Source organism: Papilio machaon, chromosome 23 (genome assembly GCF_912999745.1).
Source record: "Papilio machaon chromosome 23, ilPapMach1.1, whole genome shotgun sequence".
Classification (NCBI taxonomy): Eukaryota; Metazoa; Arthropoda; class Insecta; order Lepidoptera; family Papilionidae; genus Papilio; species Papilio machaon.
The window spans coordinates 4,193,974-4,214,404 of record NC_060008.1 but is presented as its reverse complement, the minus strand read 5'-3'; the positions used below and the strand labels follow the sequence as shown (position 1 = coordinate 4,214,404).

Here is a 20,431-nt window from a genome sequence, read left to right as displayed (position 1 = left end):
CATTTCGAAATAATAATTTACGTAAGTGATGAAGGCAATAAAAATAAAGCAACCGCCAAAATATAAAACGATGAATTAGTTGTCATGTCAAAATAATTTTATTTATAACTGTACGTAATTAACCTTACCACAAATGTTTTAAAATAAAATCCCCGGCTTAAATTTAAATCCCCGTCTAGTCGCCGCAAATGACCCAATAGGGGCTTTGCATCGTCCGATACCTAAATCCATGTCCCGTCGAGCCCTTTTTCCCCGTTAACACATCGGGACCGCAAGTCACGGCGCAGCCTGATTGGCGGCCATGTTTGCCGGGCGCCTCGTATTTTGATTGTACGATCGACCTCCTTTCGAATACTGCTGTCCTGTACTTACATACTTATAACCATAGTCGATCAATGTAACTTAAGGTACTAACTAAACTTTATGTTGAAATAGATGTTGCTAATTTTCATCTACGCAAATCGAGTGTTATGGAATGAAAGGAGTTTATAATGGTTTTAGTGAAATTATATACCGTCGAACCTGGATAAGCGAGAGTCCAAGGATGATATTTGTCCGGTTGTAGCGGTTGCTGTCTAACCCAAGTTTCTCTTATGGAGGTAGTCCGCAGGACCGGACGACTCACGCTTAGTTAGGTTCGTCTATTACATATTTAAACTCTTTTTATGCTTCATTAACTTTCTCGTCTCTTTGTCATTAATCTCAATTTCAACATCTAATTAAAAAGCCTTTCGATTTAAAACGAAAACTCACTTTAAATTTCACTTGTAATTGAACTAGTCATGGACAAATAATTGAAATACTAAGGTGTGCCGTTGCACTACATTAGCAACTATTTAACCGGTTTAGAAAATATTTTAATTACCTCAGTTAATACGTTAACACATCTTACCTGCACGATTTTTACTTACTTGCTGATATTTCGTAATTAGTATGTTGCATCTTAACTACAGCTACTTTTTTTAGTTAATTTTCAATAATTTATTGCATCCTTTTTTCATGCTTTCGAAGTACTTACTTCTTTTCTGTATACTCACGCTTTTTTCATCCAGAAGATAGATTGAAAATCGGGATATCTTTCAACGGAATATAGAAAATGGAGGAAAACTTCGGTTAATCTTCAATTTATCGTAACGTTAGTTTGCCGACTTTGAAGTATGTTTAGATTTCCTATCATAGTCTTAGTCTTTGGCAGTTTTCTTGTTGGGAACCAATTCCCAAGTTTCATCCTCTATGTTGTTATTGGAAGATACTTTTCATGCTATTTTCTTTTTGGGTCAAATTGAGATCTTTATGCCTAACAAGTTAGTAACTTATCTGTTAAACTATGAACTATTTAGACATTCTATTTTTGAGTTCTTACAAATCTTAACCATTGACTATTTCTAGGTGTACGTAGTATTTAAGGTTACAAGTATAACTCATGGTTAATAATATTGACAGATAATAAAAACGCATATGACGTGTGTAACACCACACCCAATATAAATATGTCGCCTTACAAAACAACTTCATTATTATCCAAACCAGATATTACCAAGCTATGGGTCGTAATGTAGTAGTCTTCTACCAAAGAATCCTAGCATTACCAATGTTTGTACCAATACTTCAATGCCACACACATTACTTTAATAGTTACGTACTAAAGCTAATTGTCATTAAATCTACAATTAGCGGCTGCCTTAGTGACTATTTAACTAATATGTGACAGCCAAAAGTGAATCCTGTGAAGTATTTTATCATTAGTATGGTCTGATCCAGCCAATTTTAGGAAGTATTGAACTAAACTAAATGTATTATAGCTATCATGGTCACTCGTGAATTAGGTACCCCATGTGAGAGCGGGATGCATGCATTACTTATGAGTTTCGGTATTTAACGCATCTAGAATATTGATTAAACCATGTGTTAGGTTTCAAAATGTATTCTGAGTGGAATAAATAATATATTGTCTACAAGCGATGAATTCCAAGAGGTTTTAGGTTGCTATAACATCGTAGACGAATTGGATATAAATAGTTATGTTTCGCCATATTTGTCGAGTAATATATTTTTAACGTTAGTCATTTTAAAATAGAAATATCAATAGCAACGAAATTACTATTTAGATTTCTAGACAAAGAAAACAGTTCACGAATTATTGATTTTTATTTTAGAAACAGTTGCACAAATAGAAAGATTTACTAGACGACTTAACGTCACTCGTATAAAAAAAAATATTTTATTTAGAAAACTACTAGTTATTTTAAAGAGTTAAATCACCAGTCAGAGTCACATACCTTTAGTTGAAAGAAACTTGTTGTAAAATTTCTTTTTCTTGCTCACAAGACAGGTACTCTTTTATGTTCTTGTGAGATTTGGATTCTGCAACCTTCTTTAAATGTTATATAATAAAATGTATTTATTAATCCTTATGTACTTTGATAGATTTTTTTAACTTATTTATATTAAATTTATTCTTATAAAATCTACACTAAGGAACCCACTTCCCCTAATTGTATTATGTTATTATGACTAAGGCAATTATTGATCAAAATTCGTATCAAAATAGTTGCTTCTATTTTTTTCACGGAATGTAACTAACGGCCATATTTCATGTTATATTTTATTACACGATTCAAGTAGGTACACGGAGTTTTTATATCTTTAGATCTTTGAAATGAAAACGCGTGATGAGAATTTCTAAACGGTTTTTGTTTGATCAATCTTCGCTACCGAATGTCGATAAAATATTGTATTGAATATATAAATTTTAATCAACCGTGCTCTTGTTTGTATGAAATTACTTCATACATTTTGCTAGAAACTCTACAAATTATGTTTTGAAAAGTACCTACGAATGGGGAGAAAAACTGAAAAGTCTAAATAGATGGCGCCAGTGAAAAAAGTCGGCTGACATCTGTCAAATTTTTTATATGTCATTCTAGCGATTAAAAAAAAGTATTCCTTATTGACTATGCCAGAATTTTAAAAATAGCTCTGTAAATAGCCAATTTTTGAAATAAAGAATTAGTGGACTATCTTTAATGCGGTTTTTCTCCTCTTTGTATAAAGAAAATTATTGACACATTTAGTAAACCTTTTTATTATGACATAAATCTACTGTCGATACACCGCTGTACGAATTATTGCTATCTCTTTTTATTAAAAGAGATTAATGTAGATGACAATATAACTTAGGCAGTAGCAACAGTTAATTAAACTATGTTACGTCATGTAGATGTCAATTTTTTAATATAGTTCCGAGATCTTAATACTTAAGTCATATGTTATTGTCACTGAGTAGTTCTATAGACTTAACTCTGAATTAGATGTTGCCAGTTCATTAGATTACAGTTAACCCTGAATATATAGGAACCAACACGTCTTTAATAATATTTGTTTATTTTGTTACAATTTTATTGCATAACTAAACATTTTCCTCGCCATTAGTGTTTATTTTAAAGTTAGTAACAACTTTAGTATCGGGAAAATCATCCATCAACATTCATCTTTCAGTATAAAAATATCAAATACCGGTTATTGAACTTTAAAGGTTAGTTTTATTGAAGAAATCTAACTAAATCTACATTAAATGACGCCCTATGTGATCACCTAAACACTGTGACTGCGACAGTATTAAATATTATTCTTTAATTTGTAAATAGGTGGAGTTATTGTAAAGCCTAATTTAAAAAGTGATTTTAGAGATAACGAATGTTTTACAGATTATACGTAAAAATTTGATATTTTAGATCGAAACTACGAATGAATAGAAACTATTTGTGGGTTAACTAATAAATCTCAGTTGAATGTGACAATACGAGTGAACCCGTTTCTACCATTGCCAAGAAGTCAAAGTTTTAACAAGATTGTCGGGGCAATACATCTCGCTCGTTAGTATTCGACAGTCTTCCGGAGACAGTTCATTTCGAACTTCAAGTTATTTGCTTAACGCTGCCAGTTTGTTACTAGTTACAACTTGCAAGTTTTAGGCTCATCACACACGAATGAATCTTTATTGCATTCTTGCGTCGCGAGTATCGCGTAGCACTCGCTCCGTACCCACAACGATGTATCGTTATCGCGAGTCAACTATTCGGTCAGTACAGGCATAGCGATTACACGGTTGACGCGAACTTACAACTTGACAACCATATAAATCTGCTCCTCCATCTTGAAAAATTGCAGCCACTTTTCTCACGACGATCTCGACATAAAAGTAGCGAGCGACTGACATTGACAATAGCAGAGAGAAATGTCTCAAACGCGAGGCTTTGTACGAACCTCTATAACTATTGCCGGGTCAAAATCGCCCGGTTTCGACAATTTAGATCGTCTTGTGTACGACGGGCTTTACAATTCATGAAGCTTACATATCTAGTCTTTGTGTCAATTACATCTAACTGTGGGCTTCCACTGCTGCACTTGTGTAAAACATATTGCCATCTCTCTCACTCTTTATGAAAAAATTATTAAACGATGTGGAAGTGGAAACTCACGGCAATAACATTCAGATGTTTTATTTATCTTAAGATATTGTATTAGTTTATTTAATAACAAAATCAGAAATGACGAATGAATAATACAAATATTCTCTAATTCACTTGCACGATTTTAATCATCTGCTACAAGAATGTTTTCTTTTAACCAATTTGACTTACATTAAATGTCTCTTCGTTTTCGTCTAAACGTTATAGAAACTGTTAAAACAACTCGTCGAGCTGCTTTTCCCAATTAAAATAATATTGTTCATTTCCTTATCGCATTACTTGTTTTCCTAATTAACACAGAACGTCAAGAATCTATTTAAATATTTTATTAAAACGAAGAGGCAGCACAAGTTTGCTCGGCTCGATTGTTGGCTTTCATCTCTAGACAAATAAGGACTGCCATACACCGATTTTTCCAAGCAATTCCTATTATCGCTTATCGCGCAGTCAACAGTTCTAAGTTTGCAGTCGCAGCTACTGCTTGAAAAAGTCCGTGTATGGTTGCCCTAAGTGCACTCGAGTGGTGCCAACTTAACTAAATGAACATTGTTAGGGAGATGAAGAATAAAATGCTCTTATCTAATCGTGTTACTTTAAATTAATGTTTTTATCGTTGTTTCTATTATGTATCTAAGTTATTTTTCGTTCATTTTTTAAAGTAGGAAGGTATGGCCTTTTTAGTGATAAACCACTCGAGGGATTATGTTTATAAAGTAATGATTCAAACAAAGGTCGTCGGTTTATTAATTGAAAAATAGCCTTTTTAGTATAACTGAAAGCAAGGTGTGGCGAGATTGAACTGCTGAAGGCACGCGATGCGAACGTGTGTACCGACTTATCGAACGAACGATTAATTTAGAATTCTAGTTACGACATTCTGTATGAACTTCTTCTGTATTTTACAATATCGACGCTGGAAAGCATAAACGCTGTAACCCCGAAAGTATGAACTTTACAGGAAAGCCAAAAAATCATAACTCGTGAGCTGATACGCCTACAAGCATGCGGTATTTAGCAATGTTGTGTAGTTTGTGCTAACCTATAATAAAATCATTATCGTTCGATAATGGTTGAAATTATTAACGTGTGAAAAACATATTCGCGATTTCAAGGGTTACAGCGTTTATGCTTTCCAGCGTCGATATGTACACAAGACTAATAAGATCATTGTATTCCTGTCTAAATTATAGATATTAGATGATAGATTTGATACGTAACACTGTTGGCGAGTTCAAGCACATTTTTATCTGAAAGTTTTTGTACAGTTTACGTTTGATAATTCATTGACTTAAAGTATTCACCTTTTTCATAGAGTATTTCGTATGTTTTCGTTATATTCCTATTAAATAAAGTGCCTACACCCACATTGTTAAGGCACGCATAAATCATTTGTATGTTGTATCTTTTATCTATTTCTTTTTTCCTACAAACAACCAAATGTACATTCTTGAGTAAGAATCCAGTGTTACGAATAAGCTTTTACGTATGAATTTTTTCCCTCAGTATTTAATTCCATATTTATAGGTATAATAACAAGCTCTTACCAATAATTTATGTATGAAAAGAACGGTGTTGTATGAAAATAATCATAGTTTCTACTAAAATTATACTTTTCTGAAATGTTGGCACTTTTTTTTAACCTAAATACAAAACGAAACGTAAAATGCTACTTTACATTTGAAAGTAACAAGTTTTGATAAAGATGTTAATTAAACTTGTTCATTAAAGGTTAGCAAAGATATTAATAAAACTGTTAATTAAAGAATACTTGAAAGTATACTACTATTTTGTATATAGTCCAGGGGTAGTCAACTTGATTATACAAGAGATCTACTGTTTGCTGACGGAACACTGTACGATCTACTAATTACAAACTTCTTGAATGACGTGAAATGTAACAGCATAGTTAAGTACACAGTTATGTAGTTTTTTTATTGTATTAAAAGGAAAATCATGAAATTGATAATTATTCTTAGTTTATACCTATTTATATTAGTTTGAGCATTGCAAATGAGCATTTTTCGCTGCGTTATATTTTACGTATTTTTTCATCGATCAAGCAGTTGTCCACCCCTGATATTACTCGATCTTTCTTTTAATTCAATTACTATGAACCTTTATTCCTTGTTCTTTAGTAAAATTTTCGCCCTTGCTCTGCTAATTTTCAATCTTGGATTTATTGCTCGCGCGATTCGACTTGACGTTGAATAATAACCTTCGCAGCGGCCAATTACGAACATATTCAATCAAAATTTTGTATACATTAGGCTTTGTTCGTGTTAAATGATTGGCAGATTTACTATAGGATCGGACATTTTTTATTATCGATTTATGTCTTAAATCCATTTCTCATAAAAATTTATGAATTTCCTAATCATTTGTAAATTATTAAACAGTTGTAACATTACGGTAGAGTTTCGGTATCGAGTGTCGGTAGAAATTTGAATACTAAAGTGATACCATATTAGCTGTTAAGTTTGCTTAGTGTCTGTATTCAGGTCTTAAGCCCAATACCGTTCATCTTTCTCTGTTGGTACGTCACTAGAGCTGCTTTCGTATCATCAAGTTATTCTATTATCTGCACTCTTCAATTATTTTTAACGATTTTTAAATTGTACTTTTGTATGTGTAATATATAGTTTCATATGTTTTCTTCAGATTTTTTAATTACCACAAAATATAATATCAAAGTGGATTAAAAAATTAAGTTGTTCGAATTTGAATTTATTTAAATAAAAAATAATGTTAATTAAAACGTTCAATTAACTATCGTTTGTAAATTAGTTAATGTTGAAGTGTACAACTTTGGTAGACATTGGTTAAGTCTAAGATTCCATCGGATATGTGGTGTACAAAATCCAACAAAGATGGGCACTCGCTCGACCTAATTGCTGGTCGTTCAATGACACTCAACCCGGATGCCAAGCCACCCTGAGGGTGGCACCCCAACTCGATTCACCCCTATCGCACTTAAGTTAAGGCTAATAACAAACACCTACTCAAGATCTATGTTGTGCTTTATCGGCTTTGTGTATTTTCGGATAAAATCTTACGTAAACCACTTGGTTTGCAGTTAAGTGTTGTTCATTCAAATCTATTTTATATAGCAACGTGTATGTAATAAGCTTACACAAGTCTATAAACCGTAATGAAATAAAGTTCGTGTACAGTGCCCTTTAGATACTACTAAAAAACCCGCTGTACTCAAACTACTTCAAGCAGTCGGTAGGGAAAACTTCAGACGGATAGCTTTGGATGAATAGCAGGTAATAGTCGCTTTACACGGACTTTGCAGTCACTATTAAAAAACCATTGTACTAAAATAAATAATGTTAAGGATTACTGGTATTTATGACACTAGAGTAGTATGTGTGAAATACTTATGTGATCAAAGATAGTATGTCTACTAGACAGCGACGAAATCTCGAAAGTCCATTTGTACTTATAATAGCTTCTTGGCTCCACTGCTCTTTCTCCATTCATCAATTTACACGATATTTCTGCTGTATCACCAAATTTTAATCTGTATCATGAATGTATTGTTTTATTTAATTAATTACTTCAAGAGCACGCCTCCGCGCTTTTCCAGCGCAATTTCCGCTCGACATATACTCATCTTCATAAAAGGCTCGCTCGCTCTGTTTTGTTCGCTGTATACGCTACTTAAACATTTCCGAACATCCTGTATAGTCACCCGGTGACGTAGATAAACCTTTTAAAACACCCTGTGTAGTCGTTGAACGATAAACGCGTTTTCTTCGATTGTTGTACTAACAGTCTCGACCTACTTTTCAACTTCGATATTTCCTTGTGACGTATTCGAAATTCTGTGAAACGTTTTTGTTACTAATGCGATAAGTACTGTAATTAACATTTTTGTAATTTCAAATGAATGAAATTAAGTGAATGAAATGTACTTTGCTTTTATTTAATGTCGTTTGCAACTTTTTTTTAATTTACTTAAAGGCAACAATAATTTCTTTTTATTTCTTTGGCTATTAAATATTCCGTCGCCAAATATGGCATGATTATTAAGCGACACAATGAAATTCTTTGTTTGGTATATCATGTGTCCCAAAAAGGACGAGACGATGTCTTTTTTGGTAAAGGCTTCGAAAACATTTGAGTAGGTGGTATTCAATTTATACCCACTTAACTTTTTTATAAAAGTTGAATAATATATTATACAATCTACATGATGTTTATGTTATACTTAATGTCGCCCGTGACTCTGTCCACGCGGACTTAAAAAAAACTTAATAAGAAGCCTATGTGTTCCACCAGACTATGTTCTACATCTATGCCAAATTTCAGCGAGATCCGTTGAGCCGTTATGGATATATCTTCAAACATCCAGCCATCCATCCAATCATTAGCATTTATAATACTAGTAAGATTTAAGAACCGTTTTAATTCAAGCCATTAATAAGAGAAACATTAGCATAAAAAGATCAAATGCCTTATAAAGGACTCAATAATGTAATGAGGCAAAGCAACATTTCCTTATGACGTCATTTCGTTAGACAATACTCTTCAGTTAGCATTAAAAGTACATCAATTCATAATATAAACAGGCTCATGAAATTACTCGTTTTATTAACCCTCAGTCGCCTTCTAAATTATGCATGACAGTGCAGTGGAGCGAGAAATGACTTTATGGCCTCATAAACACCAGTTACATCCTTCGCAGGTGTATCCCCTACCACCCACCCTTAACCCCTACGACCCCCCACTGTGAGCCCTAAAGTCTACTATAGCGGTATTTACATTCGCTTCTTATTGTCTCGTTTGTTTGTTACTTTATGTTTATTAAATTATATATTTTTGTATGTAGTAGGTACCATTGTTGTATTGTGTTCATTTGATTGTTAACCTTAACTCCCCTAACGCACAGACGCTTTTTAACGCGCGTTATAAAAGCGTTCAAAGAGAACAAATGCATCTCCTCCTTTTTCTAGCTTTTAAAACGCGACGCTTTTATCGCGCAGTGTTGCATATAGAGCGCTAGGCGAACGGAACAAGAGTAATTTTAAAGCGGTTGTTGCTCAAGAGTCGCCAACGCCGAGTTTTGACGCGGCGTTAAAAATGCGCCCGTGCGTATGTGGTCCTAACACATTACTTGCTACTCTAAGATTTTTCCGTACGAATGAAACCCTTGAACTTGTCAAGCGATTCACTGAACGTGTTAATTTTAAGATGTAAGTGAACAAAATGACATTGATTGATGATGTAACATGGTTCTTTATTCACCACATACAATTAAATTAGATTTTCATTATTTTTTTTTATTACAATCATGTTAACATCAAATGTTATGTAGATCAGATTCATAGCATTTGTGTATGTAGGTGTTTTATATATCAAAGGGGTAGTTGCGATGTAGTCTCTTAACGTTTCAAATGACGTTAGCTTGGCGTGGGACGATCTAATTTTCACACCTTTCATGGAGGTGTTTGAAGTTAACTAATTATATGACGAGACTACAACGTAGTGCACTTAGCAACTTTACAATCTCTAGCTCGAGTGTTTTAAAACGCGAGATGCAAAGAGTATTTATCTTGATAGTTGCTGTTATATTTTTAGCGAAGTTGTATCTACTTTTCTGGAATTATAATGAGGAATGATAGTACTTAGGTTCAATTAGGTTAAGGTTTTACTATAGACTGCATAGAATTTCGTCTGAAGTTTTTAGGATGTTGCCAGCTATAGCTTAAGTTAACATACGAATACAATTACAATAGTTTGGGATTCGTTTACTATCCTTTTTGAATGAAAAATTATCACGTCCACTTAAAGTATTCCCCGGTAAAGAGTCAGCATCTCAAGCGAAAGCTGTCTTGCAGTTTAATAACGCCATGTATCCTTGTTTCAGATCTAGAGGGAGGTCGGGCGTGGTGCGGGCGACCGCGAGCCCGACGCCATGGCGACGGTGGAAGGCCGGCCGGCGCAGTATGGCGTCAGCTTGCGTCAGCTGCGCGAGCTGATGGAAACGCGCGGCGCCGAGGGCCTAGCCAAGATCAACGCGCTCGGCGGGCCGCAGGAGCTCTGCAAGAAGTTGTACACCTCGCCCACGGACGGTCAGTGCATATATTTATTTTGAATTCCATTAAAAATCCACTTAAGGTTTAAAATTTTCACCATAAGAACTACCATATGTAATTTAGTATAGTAGTTTAATAACAGGTTAGGAAATTAACATCCTCGTCCTGAACGATATTGGAATAGAGATTAATGTTTGAATTCTCGCTATACGGAGATTTAAATGAGATATATAAACATATCTATACAGATAATAGTATAATAGAAACATCACTAATGTTTATAAAGATGTTCACGATACAATTAGGTTTACGTTAAATATTATAAACATGACAGGAGCGACGGACCGGCTAGCGACTGCTAGTAGGAACTCTGAGTGACATATTTGACAACACTACATCGTTCCCTCGTTTGCTTATTTTGAGTGACGTCAGGAAATAACGATTGATTGAAATGAGTCATGGAAATATTGAAGAAATGTTTCATTATTAACATAAACTTCATAAATGAAAAACTTAGGAGTGACAGTTTTTCTTCAGTATTTTCGTCAGTGAAAACCAAGTTTAATTATAACAGTTCGATGGGAATAAATACAAGCAATCTTTTCAAAATGTTATCTTTTGAATCATAAGTAACAACGTTGTTGTTCTTTTTTTTCTAATACAAGCATTAATAAATACTTTATGTTATATTGTGTACGCTCAAAACAATTACTATTATTTCATTAAACATTCATTGCGGTACCGGACGTCGACCCATAATCAACTGTAAGAATTATCATTCCATACCATTCATAATCTATAAATACTAACCATATAATAATAGTTGACCGTTATTTTAATTCTAATAAATTTATGGTAAGCTGTTTATTAAATAATTTTTAAATTGTATATCTGAGTGATGTGAAATGAAATACGAAACATTTTAGAAAACATGCGGTGTTTATTGACTTAAATATTTATCAATATAATTATCCAAGCTACTCGAAATTATATAATTAATTAAAAATACTCATTCGCGTTTTAAGTAAACATGACAAGAAGGGAGTTCTACGTATTTTTAATTAATTCACTCACGTGAGATATTTTCATGTCATAGTAGGTAGATACTAGTATTCGCTTTTATTTCGTTAACTTTAAATCAAATGGAAATTAAATGTAGGACTTGTGAATGAAGTATATAAATTACTCCTGGCTACTACTAAGCCTACGAGCTAACATCTTATACATAACTCAACGGATCAACGGATCTCGATGACATTTAGCACAGATGTAGAACATGGTCTTGAAGAACATATAAGCTACTTATTAAGCTTTTTTTCAATTCCGTGTGGACGGAGTCGCAGGCGACAGCTCATGAAGTAATATACATTTATAAGCGACATAACTTAACAAAGGCCCTTAGCGAGAACATGAAGTGACAGCAGTGACGCTATCTATCGTATCGTATAGAAGCCTCGTCCGCAGACTTTGTGATACGATCTCTGACAGCTCCGGCTTATTTATTAACCTCATTTACTACATGACGCTTTAGCTGTCAATGCATTGGATGTATTGTTGGTTACAAGTTTAAATACGGGAGAGTTTGAAATTGTGTTTGTTTTATAAGTGACATATCCTGTCTCAAAATGAAAGTTGGATACACGATATGAGACAGTATTCAGAAGTCAAAGACAACTAACATATTTTGAAATACATGGAATTTGATTCCGTAATCAGCTAATATTACAATTAAAAATGGTTAAATAATTTTAATTCTGTTGAATTTATACGGAAATTTTAAGTATCAACAGAGAAATATGCATTTTTTTTAACATTTCAAAGACTTGTTTATTTTTTCAATAAATATTGTTGCAATCTGTATTTTAACGCGCTTAAGTGACGATAATTGAGACGAAATAATAAACGTTGATGTAAAATCGCTAATGCCGATGTTAAATCCGTTAGCGGACGTCATCGCGCTTAAAATGATCATAAAAGCGTGATAAAATTCACTTTGTACAAACACTTCGAAGAAATTTCAACATAGCACTGCTCAATGAATCTGGTTATTCTATTGATGTCCTCAAAATCTATCGTTTGTTTTGGTCAATCTATCAAATGTGAAAGGTACAAAGGGTGCTCAAGATGTCGCTAGGCTTCTTCTTTTATTCCGGCTTTACTCGTCTATGCATTAAAAATCTTTACCTTTCTAACGAGCATCTGTCTTAATTTTAATCATAACGTCCTCCTTTAACTTTTAACACATCTGGCACACTAATGATATGCTACATTTACTTGCTGTGAGTTTAACGACTGACAATAACCGAGCGCGGGTGTATACATATATACCGACATTAAAGCAGTCCCTGTCAGTGATTCAGCCGTGACGGCGTTATCGCAGTACGCAATACGATACGACTTGAGGCGGTCCACGGGATCTCTACTTAAATTACATGAATACAGGATGTTTTTCTTATAAATATTTTATAGGATAAGTCAATTTAAGTTACGATCTATCTATAGTAAATGTTTATTTAACTTGAGAATTGGGTTGCTAAGTCTGACACTGATTAGACATGCGGCTAGCGACCACAGTTAAAGATCAGTTTGACAAAGCTTAATGAATCTGTGTTTTACGTAGTTTTTATTATTAAACATGATATATATCATTAAATAAACGATGTCTCACAAAGTTATTATATTTCGTGATGTATAACTTTGTGTTACAATTCCTCGGATGTAAGGATGGTTGGTTATCCATTTGAAAATCCATTAAATACATTGCGATCGTATTCGTGTAATAAACACAAAAATAATCACGATTGAAGTGACAATGAATCGCTTTTCATTTATTCGCAGCTCGTACGTCGTCAATTTAATTTTCGCGTCGACTCGAGTAATTTCGTTTCGGCGCCGAATAAAGCTAGGCCCGGACCCGCGGTTCGTTGAACCGACCTGATCGATACTCGGAAGGTCTACGTAACGTTCAGACACAACTGAATAATGAAAATTTTCATCGGCCTATCGGATAAACGAATCGATTCCTATTCGCATATATAATCGATTGACAATATCGATATATGAGACACGAAGGATCGTATGACTGCGTGAACGATATCGAAGAAATAATCTGTGTATGGATTAACTCGTACAATATAAAACACGGGACTTTAAAGAAAAAGTAATGTTCTAAAATAGTACCTAGTAATATGGGGCTTATGAACTTGGTATATAGTTTTAAAATAGTATAAATTTTCAGTGTAAAAGCTTTTAAAGTATGTAACTACTGAGAAATGCATCTCGAGAGCGCTTACGGTGCCAAGTTTTCCTAAATGCATTCTTCATGCACGCAAACTACTTCTGTAATTTAAAATAACGATAAATATGAATGAAAAGAATAATAGCTTCTCCGCCTTAAAGTACACTTCCACTAAAGAAATAATACGAAACGTAATACGCTCTATCTCTATAAATTATTTCATATAATTTTTTCCCAATTATCAATACTTTCTTTTTTCTGACTTTGTCAACCTCTGCCTGTTTTTTGTGTAACGGGTATGGTAGCGTTAAACATTTCTAAATAAATAATTTATAGTCAGTGAAATCAACCATTGCACACTAGGTCAGTGTGGTTGACTAAGGCCTGGTAACCCATAACTTGGATAGTCTTGGGGTCTCTTGTTGGAGAAACATACGAGCTGTCGACAGACAACACAAGGACGTTTTCAATATTTATTTTTACCAAACAATGGTAAACTTCCCTAGTTAAGCAGCCCTAATAATACTGGAGAACCGGTTTTAACTGGTAAGGATCGCGTCCGTTTCCAAGGTTGGTTAAATCGCATTAGAGGGAATCCAATGGTCGCTACTCCGTGTTTAACATGCAGGTCACGAGGTGTTTGTGTTGTTAGATTTTATTATTAATGTTTGTACGATGAGTTTATCAAGCAGTTTACATTTGATTCCTTTTAATGCACTTTTGAAACTGCGCATATAATAATTCTGTCTTTTGTTTAAATATCGTTTCATTAATCAAATGAAATGCATTGTGAATTATTTTTTTACCTCAACGGTTCTTTAGGCCACTCTAAATCGAAGAAATTCCAGTTTATAGTTTGGTTTAATATTGATATTACCTGTATAACTAATAACTGCTGCATTCAGAGTCATACACTATATGTTTCGAAGCCAACTTAATTTGCTATAAAAGCGAAGTGACCGTTACCCATAGACACCAACATTTGCAAATGTTACCTTTAATCGACGAAGGGGTGACACACAGGAAGAACAAATCAAGCGAATCCCCTTCCTATGCGTCCTCACAAGAAAATAGTGGAAAGGGGAAAGGGACAAAAATTAGGGCTCCGACGTAGAATGGTTAAAGAGCTACTTAGTATTCAATGCGCACTTGACGTGGAGTTGTGAAAACCGTAGCCATTCTTACACAAGTCAACGTAAATCTTCGAAACCCGGCAATTTTTGTCTCAAAGCTTACTATTTGTGTAGTATCTCTTACTAAATTTAACTTCCTTTATTGATCTGAGTATGGTAGCAAATTATAAATTTAACACTTTTAACGTTAAAAATATTATATATTGAGCGTATTTTCTTAAACCTATAACTATGCTATCACTAACTCCCATACATTCAGTAGAATCGTGACTTACGTAACAATAAGATACCTTAGCTTCACAGCTGACCTACTTCCGTCCGAAAGAAAGATCTTTGCAACTTATGAAAAATAAGTTCATGCAAATAACTGATATTTCTGAAGCAAAATAAATCAATCAACGTTATAGAAGTTTGTCTCGTGGAAATTTTATTGCAGATTCTAGTATATTCTTTATTTTGTTATCTTTCAATTGAGGTCAATGTATTCTTGCAGTTTTGTATTTGCAAATAAAATTGACATTCAGGCATGTGGAATTTACCAATATTTTATTCTAGGTTTCTAAAACTTAGGACTATGTTTTGTTTTGCCACAATTCATGTGGGAGGCCTACGTTCAGCAGTGGATAAATTAGGGCTGATAACGATGATTACCATAAGGTGATGTTTTTTTATTGAATTGATGTAACTTATAGGAGTCTCTTAAAATATGTAAGGAAAAATATTAAAAAATAGGACCCTTATCAAAACAAAATGGAGGTCAGTGATTAGGCTGTCAAAAATATATAAAAAAAATGAAACTCAGTCTCTAAAAACCATTTATCATATCTTAATTTACGCAATAGCTCGGAACTAATACGAACAGATTAACTTACAATCGCTTAGTCATCGCTAATTAACGAACAAAACCAACGGCATTGTTTATAGTTACGTAGATGTGAACGTCATGGCTAAGATTGTAACTGATTTTACTTGTCTTTGAGAGTAAAAATGTTTAAATTAATGTCGTACCGAGGGTCTTTAAGGGGTCACCTCAGTATTGACTTGTATATTACTCACGGAATGTCTTACAAATATTATAAACTAGCTTTTTACCGCGACTCCATCGCGCGGAATTAAAAAAAATGCACACAAGATAAAAAAGTTCCTATGTCCGTCTCCTAGTTCTTAGCTACCTGCCCATCAATTTTCAGCTAAATCAGTTCGACCTATCTTGGGTTATAAACAGTGTAACTAACACGACTTTCTTATATATATATAGATAAGATGCGAAAGTTTTGATAGATGTTTGTTAACACGTAAAACCAGAATGGATACCTATGTATTGTATTTGGAATAGAGATAAATTAGGTACATCAAAAATAACGTATAGGCTCAAGTATTTTAAGTCCACATGGAGTCGGGGGCGACAAATAGTTGTGAAAAAAAGTGTCGCAAACAATTTGTGGGGTATAGTATTGTGACGTCATATTCTTGTTTTAGACAAGGCGCCTGTCTGTATGGACGTCGGCGTCGGCCTGGCGGCTGTAATTACTATGTTATTCCATTTCCTTCATAAACACTGATAGTGTAATCTCAAGGTTGGTCAACAAAATGTTTTAGGTGACAACTTACAACTGACAAAAGTTTTTTCAAGACTCTAGCGAATTTGATCTTTTATCTATAGTTGAATATGAATTGTTTATTATTTAAAAACACATTACCCTTAGACATTTATTGGTTGATAAAATATATTAATCATATAAATATTTAAAACAGGAAATGGTTGGAAATTATCATTTAATCCACAATGTAAACTAAATGTATCTCAAGTAATGAGGAATGTGGAAAGCACATCAAAAAATGTGAGTGCGCGTCAATAAATTGACAAGACTCGACTCATAACGATATGTATGTCATACAAAATTTATGATTGAAAACTTTGACTTTAGATATACACATGTTTAATCCACAGAACATAGAAGAAATTAGAGTGAAAGCTGTAGGAAGGGAGTATAATATTACTGTGGATATATGAAATTTTAAAACTTTTATTATTAGAAAATGATATATCCCTAAATAACAAATCAAATAGCTTGTTCGAGATCGAATTTATATAAAAATTACTTCGAGATCGCAACTAATGGTAGTGGTATTAACACGTCAGAGTAAATAAGTAAAACCATCCATTTATCATCATAGCTCCAATTCCAACAAAATCTAATCATTCATGACTTCAAAGTGAACCGTGAAATTGTTTTTCCATTTTCAGTCATAGATTCCGGTTCCATTCCGCTAACAGATCAAAGGATACCGAATTAGCACTCAATATTTATAAGTAAACATCACATATTAGTATGTACAATGTATTGAGTTGAATAAAATTATATATTACAATACGAATTTGTAAATAAATAAATACAGTACTAATTAAGTGAGTATGAGACGTAATTATTTAATTTAAATTTAGAAAAATGTTTTTATCATTCAATCATTTACTTATAAAATCATCATGGCTGGTTTATGACGTCATTTTTCCAAAAGTAAGCTAACTTTGTACGCAAAATAAACATGATTCATCGGTAGACAAGTCGCAAAACAATAGTCTGGTGGATCGCAGACAATTTTACGCGCACTGCGCACCCTCCTTCCTTAATTTGAAATTTAATGAATAAATGGAATTATTTGGCGGTATGTTTGCTCTGGTTCACATTTGAATTTTAAAACGATATGTAAAATTGTAACAATAAGACAAGTAAGACATTTTAGTTCTACAATTGTTACAATGAATATTAATTTAAAGGCAGTTCTATATGTTGTTTTAAGGTCTTCCTTAAAATATATGATGCATTTATTAATTACTAATTTGTGAGAGCATTCTAAATTTCACTAACTCTGTAGCAATCATATTGTTTATTGTTAATCAAAGAAACGTACGGTGTAAAATAGAACATACATATCATCTGCACCTCAAGCGGTCTTGAATCAGTGGCCTCAAGGACGGACAGATCTTTGATATTTTTTTTTAATAACAAAGATCTGTAGATTCATCAAATTGCAAATTTCAATGTATCATAATTAATTAAAATCAAACCCACTTTGTAAAATTTAATTGTAATATGTTTAATTTCAGTTGTATATTTTGTGGCGGGGGCCTGGTGATCCATCATACAGGGTATCACCCCAGTTTGGACACCAGTCCCTTACCCATAGGGGAAAATCAATAAAGTTATTTTTATTTACAAAAAGAAAAAAATATTTTAACCACATTGTTGCATCGAAACAATAGTGAAGCGATGTAACATAAAGAATGAACATTAACTTCCATATTATGACGTCATAGATATCTAATAATTTTTTAATTTCAGTGATATTTAAAAAAAACTTTATTACGCAAATTAGTTTTCGTTCTAATTTTTACTTTTTCCACAGATCAATTGATGTACATTCTTTATTGAAACGCACATTAATCAACTCGCAATAAAAAATCTTAATTTACACATTTTACAAAACAACGTAGAACAATTGAGTCAACACTACGTATTATATTACTCATCGCGCAGCTCTCAATAATAATGAAAAATGAAGTTTTTACATTGAACTCGTTCGTCTTCGTTTGAATCCGATGAATACCTTACTATGACACATACAAAAAGTATAATAAAGGTATTTTTTATCTGTAGATTATTACTTTCCCCAGTCGTAACAGTTCAGAGGAGATTTGATAACTTTGTCTTTAATCGAAATTCTAGAAACCTATAAATAGTATTGTAACTTAGATCGAGGTCATTTGAAGGTTGACCTTAAAATCAATAAAACAGTTTATGTCGAGTCTAATTAAACAGTTTTTTTAAATATCTGGTCTGAAGACTTCATCCGCAATGAATTAAAAAAAAAAACTTTATTAGTAGCATATGTGTCATTCCAGACTATGTTCTACATCTATACCAAATGTCATCGAGATTTGTTAAAACGTTCTAGAGATAGTTTTAAACATCCATACGTATAAACTTTCGCATTTATAATACATATTAGTAAGAATAAAACATAAGGAAGTAAGATAAGTATATTAAAATTTTGTTCGATTACTCTTGAAGACTTATTTAATTAAAGTCTTTAGTAAAATTAGTCAAAGATACACCTTTGTTAATAGCAAAATGTTATCTATTTTGTAGCAATAGAATACATATTTAATGGGAAACAATTTTTGTCGTCAATTGATACGGGTACAAAGACGTCGAACTTAACAAATAGAGCTGTAATTTATGCTACGTCGTTGTCGGCGTCGACTTGTAGCCTCGTTTTTCGTCCCTGAATCAATTTCCGACGATGACCTCATCCTACCCAGCTCTAGGGGGTTAAAGCTCCCCTACTACGTCACAATATTCCTCCCGCTTTATGAGGATAAAGCTATTTTCTTGACTTGTCTCAAATATGTCTTTGTTTTTCGTAATTTAACAAATATCAAAAACTATAAGATGGTTTGAAAAGATTACTTAGCCTATCACTTTAGGATTAGGATAAGAGCTTATTTTTATGCAAAATAGTAGACCGTAGCCAAGAGAGGCAAGCAGAGAGCACGGACTTCCATTTGGCGAAGTCCTGACACACCCCTCTCGTTTCTTCAACATTCATACAGCTACGTATACAAGTACCTCTTTTTCAGGTGCTATTAAATCTAATGCTAATACATGTAATATTATGTACTTTAAGAACCAGGTTTATAATGATTACGTAGATATCTACCGATTAGATATAATGATTTACATACACACGCACACAAAAACGTATCGATTTTCGCTGAAACTGAGAAACATTGTCTGACAGATGACAATGTTATACGGACATCAACTTATACTGATAGTAAAGTTTGAACCAGAAATATTTTGCCTTACCTGTCGCTGCGTTGAAACCCGTACCAGTTGCGTAATGTATTCAGGATCGTAACCCATTAAGTAACCGTGACGTGAACGGAAGCGGATCGGGTAAACTGTGCAAAAACATTAAACCGTTCTCACTGGAAACAAAACAAGTTCAAACGTTTTATGATTGAAAGCGCACAGGTATTTCTTGCCTCCTCATATTTATGCCGGGATTAAAATAAACAGAACGCCGTTGGGAGCCGCTGGGACGGTACCATTTTTTTTTTTCAGCGCCCACTCTCCCGCGTGCTCAGCGTATCGAATGATTTGTACTACATTAGCTGTCAGTATCATATTCAATGTTGAAAGCAAAACTAAACACAATAATAATTTTATAGCACTCCTAAAGGGGGCGTCCATAAATTACGTGAGGTGTTTTTTTTAATTTTCTGCAACTCCCACCCCCCCTGGTGAGATGTCGTGAGATTTTATTCAACCCCCTCCCCCATCTCCCAATCTCACGTGAGATTTTTCAAAATGTGAGTTTCTTACGTAAACGCGTTGGATTGTCATTGTAAAAAGAAAAAAACAAATTTGCTTCGTGCTTTTATTTACGACTAGTTATGACTAGTAATCAATGTTGCTGAGAGTTTAATTATAAGTGTAATAAAAATTTAACAATAGAATACTTAGAATAGTATTAAAAACA

At 33.5% G+C, this 20,431-nt stretch overlaps 1 protein-coding gene across 11 annotated transcripts in view; it reads left to right on the top strand.

Moving 5' to 3' along the window:
- Window positions 1-20,431, top strand: part of LOC106716828 (plasma membrane calcium-transporting ATPase 3) — a 137,267-nt gene that overhangs the window by 72,168 nt on the left and 44,668 nt on the right. For all 11 annotated transcript variants that reach the window (XM_045683700.1, XM_045683701.1, XM_045683702.1 and 8 more), the window contains one exon: window positions 10,345-10,549. In XM_045683700.1, the coding sequence (XP_045539656.1) occupies window positions 10,393-10,549 (157 nt within the window). In that variant the 5' untranslated portion in view covers window positions 10,345-10,392. The remainder of the gene's footprint in view (window positions 1-10,344; window positions 10,550-20,431) is intronic.